At 44.4% G+C, this 8,244-nt stretch overlaps 1 protein-coding gene across 1 annotated transcript; it reads left to right on the top strand.

The window, feature by feature from the left end:
- The first annotated feature begins 790 nt into the window (after positions 1-790).
- FAM170B (family with sequence similarity 170 member B) lies at positions 791-2,964 on the top strand. Its single transcript, XM_065919211.1, has 2 exons — positions 791-902; positions 2,207-2,964. The coding sequence occupies exons 1-2, from the start codon at positions 791-793 to the stop codon at positions 2,962-2,964; spliced, it is 870 nt and encodes a 289-aa protein (XP_065775283.1).
- The last annotated feature ends 5,280 nt before the right edge of the window (positions 2,965-8,244 follow it).

Here is an 8,244-nt window from a genome sequence, read left to right as displayed (position 1 = left end):
GGAAGGGTTGATGCAAAGCCCGGTGGCAGGAGCATCCCTGGTGTGCGCTTGAGCCCCTAGACCCGAGTGAGGGTAAGCAGAGAGCGGGAAGACGTGAGGAGGCACCTGGGTACCCAGGCCATGGAGCGCCAAAAGCCCTCATGAGCCAGCAGTGGGGACTCTGAAGCAGTGAGGAGGAGGCAAGATTTCGGTCACCTGCTGCCACCACAGTTCAAGGTAGGCCCACTTTGATGTTGGGTGATGATCATATGTATGTGAGCGTGTGTGCGGTTAAGCGAACGTGGTCTGAATGTGTGTGTGTGTGTGTGAATGTCTGTGTGTTTATGTATGTTTGAGTGTATGTGTGCCTGAGTGATTATGTGTGTAAGCATGAGTGTATGTGTGTTCACGTGTGTATAAGTGTCTGCATGTGTATTTTTAGGCATTCGTGTCTCTGTGTATGTACATGTGTTTTTATGTCTGTGTGTGTGTGTGTGTGTGTGTGTGTGTGTGTGTGTGCGTGTGAGCACTTTATGTCTGCGTCTCTGACAATACACAAAGCAGGGACGGTCCTGGAGGGAATGAGATCCTGATGGGGAGCCTTTCCTGGCAGCCTGGCTGGGGCTCTGTCCTGGCCACGGGTCACAGAACACGCCAAAGTCACTGATGAGGTCACAGAATAAAGCCAGGAGCCTAGTGATCACGGGCACCTAGCAGCCACCCGGGCTGAGGCCAGCGGAGGCTTTAGCACTGGCCGAGCCAACTCTCGCCCAGCAGCTGGAGGTGTGTGCCCCCGGGCACTGGGGTCATCATGAAGCACCACTTTACAGACCGTAGGGGAGAACAGTCACCCATGGACCAGTCCACCCTCAGCCTGGCCAGCCCAGAGTCCACGGAGGAGAGCATAGAAGTGCACCGGGCAGGTCGGTGGAAAGAAAGGGTGTGGCTGGCATGTCCTTGAGAGGACAGGAGTCCTGGCGGGGAAGGGAAGGGGAAGGGAAGGCAAGGCACCAGGCCACCCCTCAGTGTTGGCACCGAAGTCCCATGTTGGCCATAAACATGGACCATGGGTTTACTGGGGCCGCTGTTGTGAGTACACAAGGTGATTTCAGGAGGTATGAGGGTGACATCCTAAAATGTGAGTCATATATTTTAACTTGCTTTGAAAAATCCAGAATTGATGTGCCAATTCTGTGATTTCAGTAGTGATATAAAAAGTCCCTTTATAATAAATGGATGAAAGTTAATCCGTAACATCATTTTGAAGTGACCATGGGTAGCACCCAAGGGTCACACTATCTTGGGACCAAGGTACTGGCACCAGCTCTATCAAATCATTTCAATGCTCTGTGCCTCAGTTTTCTAACTTGTCAAAAATCAGAACAATGCAATTTCTTAGGGTTGTTTGAATACTGAAGGAGTTAAAATATGATAAGCACTTAGCATTTATATGGTGATGGGATCCAATGAGGATTTCAAGGAAAGTGTGAGATTCCCCTGGAGGAAGATGAGACATGTCCCACAGGTGCCAGGGGGAAGGTAGGGTTGACTGGTCTGGCCAAAGCACTCCCCCTGCCAGGCTTTATTGAGCTGTGATTCACATATACAAACCACATCAATTTTGTGTACAATTTGAAGAATTTTGGCAGGTACACATTTGTTTAACCACTATCAATACCATAATGCAGAATATGTTCATCACCCTCCAAAAGTTCTAGTGACCCTTTGCAGTCAGTTCCCCTGCTGCCTTTAGCTCCAGGTAACCCCTGTTCTGTTCTCTCTCCCTACAGTTTTGCCTTTTCTAGAATGTCATCTAAATGGAATCAAATACTCTATGACCTTTTCACCCTAAGTTCTTTCATTTAGCAGAATGCCTTAGGGACTCATCAATGTTTGGCATGCAACAGTAGTTCATTTCTTCTTATCAGTGAAGAAGATTGTGCTGTCCCACAATCTGTATTCAGGTGGTGGCCCTTTGGGGTTTAGTCAAGGGCTTAGATGTTACATTCATACACTATTTGATCTTTGTCATCACATCCATAAGGCGCAGCTACATCTCTACATTTGATCCTTATCATCACCCAAAAGGAAAGTATATATCATCCTTAATTTATGGGGAAACAGGCACGGTGAGAAAAAGTACCTGCCTGGGGCCCCCAGAGCTTGCATCCTTTCAGAGACCTGAAGTAGGTTGTGGCACTGATAAAAATGTCCTTCCACTTCCCAGGGCCCATGAAGAGAGAGCAGCTGTCTCCACGGCCAGGCCCAGCCATTCCCCACGCAGAGAACATCTACTTTCCGGGCAAGGGTCGGGGGATGTTGAGCTGGAGCAGCTCGCCATCATCCCAGTCATCCTCTGAGTACCAGTCCTACTCCCAGTACCAGTCTTGCTCTTCCTGCACTTACGGGGACCAGGACGCTGCCCAGCAGAGCATGTGCGCCTTCTACACCCACGTGCAGACCGTGCAGGGTGTGGCCGTGGCCTGGGAGACCGACAGTGGCTTCGAGCCAGTCACCCGACAGCCCCGCATCCACGAAGCCGAGTTCATCAAGAGGCAGAGGCGGAAAGGCTCCTCCTTTGAGATGGCCTCCAATACGGACCTGCGCTGGGAACTGGAAGCCAGCAAGAACAACACCAGCTCAGAGCCAGAGGACACGGAGCTGCTGGCGCCCCTGGAGTGCTGCCTGCAGGAGCTGCGGGACACCCCGGACTGGCTGGTCACCACCAACTACGGGCTGCGGTGCGTGGCCTGCTGCCGGGTCTTCCCCACGCTGGAGGCACTGCTGGAGCACGCTCAGTATGGCATCCAAGAGGGCTTCAGCTGCCAGATCTTTTTCGAGGAGATGCTGGAGCGAAGGAGGGCCCGGGACCAACGGCAGGAACAAGAGCCAGAGGAGGCGCAAGAGAGCGCTTCGGACAGCAGTGAATGTCCAAGGCCCCGTGTCAAGCTGCCTTCGTCACAGTCACAGTTGCAGAAGCACTGAGCCGGAGGTATGTGCTCTGCCCTGTCCTCACCTCCGGCACCTCAGTCGCTCCTTCCCCGGCCATCAGGATCAGAGCCACCGGGGCAGGGAGAAAGGATGAGGACCGGGGAAGGAAGCAAGCGGAGTGTAGAGGTGGGAGGGCCGTGAGGACGTCGGGGAAGTCACCCTCCCAAAGGGCACAGCATTTCAACCAGAATCCATTTCAAAACGTGAATCAAGTGTTTCTTACAGTGGGTGCAAGACCTGAAAACCCGCAAGCTTGTGACCACAAGGATTTCTATTTTTGCTGGTGGGTCAAGCAGGTCATGACTCACAGGAGAGACAACTACAAATGAAACTTCAGCCCTATTTTTTTCATTGTTAGGAACTCATCATAGGCCCTAATGCTATATCTTATTTTATTGGAATTAAACTTGAATAACCCAAAGTTTAAGGCAATGACTAATGGAGTGAATCATGTTATTGGGTTGGACCCACAGGACATTGCCATTTCTGCAGGTTACCCACTGGCATGGGCATCTTGAGAATGGCAGGTTCCCAGAGGTAGAGATGGGGCTGGATAAGTCCTGCTGACCCTGACTTCAGATATGTTTTAAAATATTCAGAACTGTTTTAAAATATTGCTGCAAAATTTGCCTTTGCCTTTTCATGGGGCTGTATTCTTTCAGGAAAATACTTGGTGGCCCACTGTGTGTTAGGCATGCTGATGGGCATGCAGTCCAACTTGCAGTGAGCGATAGCTAGGATAGGCAATTGCAAAGGGAAGGGGAGAGCTCCCAGTGGAAGGCTCCCAAACTCATGCTGGTTGATAAGGAAAAAGAAAACTTTCCAAAGAGGTTGATGCTCACAAAGATTTGGAGGATAGGTAGAATTAGTGAGACCAGGAGTTTTCTTCAGATCAACAAAACTAAGAAAGACGGTTTCTAGGAGTGGGTGAGCCTTGTTAATAGTGAGAGCAAGTTGTATAGAGCTGAGACTAAAGCATTTCCTATCCTTTGTACATGGAGATTGCCGATGGCTATAGGAAAGCAGGGTTGGAGACTGAGGGGGGCAGGAGCCAGACAGGCGTGGAGCAGTAGTGAACACACACACACACAAACGCTAGACACAAACATTAGCTCTGCTAGCAAGTTTGTCTAAAAAGGAAAGCAATGGTAGTTCAGCTGAACAAAAGGAAACTGCAACAAGGCAAAGATGGGGAGAGAGAAAGTTTATATGCTAGTGGGAATGATCCAGAGGAGAGGGGGAGGCTGAGAGTGCAAGAAAAATGAGGAAAGAGAAAAAAAATGAAAAAAAGAAAAAAGAGAAAAGAGGAGTCAAGTGAGAGGAGACTGGATCCTGACCAGATGCAGAGACCAGCCCCTGAGCAGTCCCTTCATGTCCTCTCTCATAGGCACATGGGAAGTTAGGTCACGTAAGGCTTGGGACCCAAAATGACGGAACTTAATTTTTTTTCCTGTGGAAACTGCAAGGAGCTCTTGAGGAATTTTAAGCAAATCAGGTTGGCCTCTGTGAAAGATCTTCTGGTGGGCAGGGTCAAGAATGGATGAGAGAACATCACTGGTGACAAGGGGTGCAATTGAACAGTTGGAGGCAGGGTGAGTTCATAAGACTTAGGAGATGGGAATCACAGGTTTGGGTAAGTGTTTGATGAGGGTGGTGAGAGGAAGTTGTCCACAATGACTTCCAAGTTTTGTTCTTTTCCACCTGTGTGGTTGATGAGTGTAGGATAAGGTTTGCTGGGATGCCGATGAGCCCACTTTTGAATAAGCTCAGTTTGTGATAGAAACCTTTGGAAGGGAGCTAGTTAGAAGGATCTGGGACTTGGAAGAACTTTAAATGAGATGGAGATAGATTTGTGGTCATCTATGCATGTGTAGTTACTATGGTGCTTTATGTGGCCTAGTGTTAGATGCATTCTCTACAGGTCCCAGTGCAACAGGAGCCATGGGGTCATTTGGGAACAGATGTGAACCATGGGAATGATATCTCAGCACCATTTGCAAGATGTGGCAGGGGCAGAGACTTTCTCAATTCACTTTGAAAGAGGCTAGAGGATCCTCAGGGAGAAAAAAGGGATAGGACAATGGTTCAAACTTTGTCAAGATCTTATCAGAAGAACTATGTGGTGTTTCAGGGAGTCTACTAGGCAGGTGGAGAAGGCAATGGCAACCCACTCCAATACTCTTGCCCTGAAAATCCCATGGGCAGAGGAGCCTGGTAGGCTGCAGTCCATGGGGTTGCAAAGAGTCGGACACGACTGAGTGACGTCACTTTCACTTTTCACTTTCATGCATTGGAGAAGGAAATGGCAGCCCACTCCAGTGTTCCTGCCTGGAGAATCCTGGAGACGGCGGAGCCTGGTGGGCTGCCGTCTATGGGGTCGCACAGATAGGAAACGACTGAGGTTACTTAGCAGCAGCAGCAGCAGTAGGCAGGTGGACTTCCCTGGTGGCTCAGCGGTAAAAAATCTGCCTGCAATGCAGGAGACCTGGGTTTGATCCCTGGATCAGGAAAATCCCCTGGAGGAGGGCATGGCAACCCACTCCAGTACTCTTGCCTAGAAAATCCCATGGACAGAGGAGCATGGCTATAGTCCATAGGGTAGCACAGAACCGGACATGACTGAAGCGACTAACGAGCAATAAGCAGGTAGGCTCTGAGGACAATCTAGGAGGAAGAAGCTGAGCTAGAGTGAGCACTGGTAAGGAGGAGAACTTTTCTATTTAGAAATTAGTTGCAAAGGAAATAAAATGAGGCATAGTATCTAAGCTCTGGAATTTCAACCTTTAAAAGACAAGTGTATTTTTGTGTTAAATACAGATATTCTAAGGGCCAAACACTGTTCTAAACACAATATGAATATTAAGTCATGTAATGCTCTCCACAATCCAGTGAGGTGTCGGTCTTGTGATTAGTCCTGTCCTATAGGTGAGTAAGCTGAGACCTTGCCGAGGTCATAGGCTTGGTTCACACAGGTTCACAAGGTCATAGGGCTGGTTCACAACGGAATCAGTTTTCATACTCGGGCAGCCTGGCTCCAGAGCCTGCACTCTAACCATCACACAGAGAAGCCAAATTTTAACATAAAGACAGATGCAAGGTATTTATAAAAGCAAACATGTCAACTCCACAGGTTGTATTTTCTTTGGATTAAATAGTAGCAGCTGGAGATCAGGGGAAAAATAACGGGTGTTCAGGAAAAACGAAAGATGACAAGAACCGTGGGGAAACAAATTTCTAATGTAGGGGATAAGTTTAGTTGACATGGATGAAGGAAGGATGGGACAAAATTTTTCTGAAGATAATGACTTACTTTTAAGACATATCTTAAACTCTGCTCAGGAAAGTATTCATTTGTGGTTTAAACTTATCAATTTGTAGAGACCTGGGACCTCCACCAAATAAGACAAGGATCAGGGTGAGTAAGGGGAACCTTTCCAGAGGATCGTGGGATCTCAAATGTTTTAGATCTTGAACCACTCTACACCCTTTATTTTCCCAGACTATAAACAGAGATGGAACTTGTTTTATGAAATTTATAGAAATGTGATAACAAAGCCTGATAAAGATGGCACTGAAAGAGTGAACAATATATTGATCTCACTTAGATACACAAAATGATATCAAATCAAATTTATAGTGTGGAAAGAACAATTCACCAAGACATGAGTTTGAGTCATCTCATGACGGTAAAGACAAAATTAAATCTAACAATACTTCATATGGAAAGAAGGATCTTATGATAGTTTCAGTAGATATTAAAAAGAAAAATATTAAAAAACCCATATATTTATGGTCAATTGTTTTTCACCAATGGTGCCTAGATAATTCAACTGGGGAAATAATAATCTTTTCAGCCGAAACAACTGAATAACTATGCAAAAGAGTGAAGTTGGTATGGTACCTCATACCATATATAAAAGTTAAAATAAAAAAGATCTAAATGTAAGAGTTAAAACTATAAAATTCTTAGAGGAAAACAGAGGTGTAAATCTTCATGATCTTGGATTAAGCAGTGATTTCTCTTAGATATGACACCAAAAGCACAAGCAAACAAAAAAATTTAAATTGGACTTCATGAAAGTTAAAAACTTTTGTGTTCATAAAATATTATTAAGAAAGTGAAAAACAATCCACAAAATGGGAGAAATAGTTGCATATCACATATCTGATAAAGATCTAGTATTATCCAAAGTATATAAAGATTTTTATAGCTCAATAAAAAATAATCATCCCAATTAAAAAATTGGAAAAATTTGAAAAACATTTCTTCAAAGGAGATATATACAAATGACTAATAAACATATAAAAATATACTCAAGTCATTAGTCTTTAGAGAAACGCAAACCAAAACTACAGTGACATGCCTATAATAAAAATAAAAATAAAGATATATTAAGAAGCATTGGTGAGGATGTGGAGAAATTGGAACCTCATACATTGCTGGTAGGAATGTAAAATGATGCAGCTACTTCAGAAAATATTCTGGCAGTTCCTCAAAAAGCTAAAAATAAAGTTAGCATATGGCCCAGAGTTCTGATAATTGAAAACAAATGCCCACATAAAAACTTGTACATGAATATTCATAGCAACATTATTTCTTTTTTTTCTTTGCAAATAGAAACTCAAGTTTATTTTCAGTCTTTCAAAAATATTAACTGTGGCAACATTATTTCTAATACAAAAAAGTGAAAATAACCATCTAGTGATGAATGGATAAACACAATTATTCAACCATAAAAAGAATTCAGTACCAATCTATTCTACGACAGGGATGAACCTTGAAGATAGTATTCTAAGTGAAAGAAGCTAGACACAAAAGGCTACAAACGCATTGTTCTTTTTATGTGAAATTTTCAAACAGGCAAATTTATAGTGATGGAAAGCAGATTGATGATTGCTTGGGATTCAAGGGAAGAAGAGGGATGGGAAGTGATTGCTAATGGATTTGGGATTTCTTCTTGGGGTGATGAAAGCTTTCTTGGACTAGGTAGCAGTGGTAATTACACAACTTTGTGAATATCCTATAATCCACTGAATTTTATGCTTTAAAAACCTGAATTTTATAGTATCAAATTATATAGCAATTAAAAATGACAAATACAGCAACAATTCCTATATTATTTTTTTGAACTGAGGATAGTAAATTTCTTCAGATGATTGCTGTGGTTTTTCAGTTGCTAAGTATACCCATTTGAACACAGAGTTCCAAAGAACAGCAAGAAGAGATAAGAAAGCCTTCCTTAGTGATCAATGCAAAGAAATAGAGGAAAATAA

This window comes from Muntiacus reevesi, chromosome 2 (genome assembly GCF_963930625.1).
Source record: "Muntiacus reevesi chromosome 2, mMunRee1.1, whole genome shotgun sequence".
NCBI classification, from domain to species: Eukaryota; Metazoa; Chordata; class Mammalia; order Artiodactyla; family Cervidae; genus Muntiacus; species Muntiacus reevesi.
The sequence above is the reverse complement of the archived record's forward strand: the minus strand, read 5'-3'. Positions and strand labels throughout refer to the sequence as shown.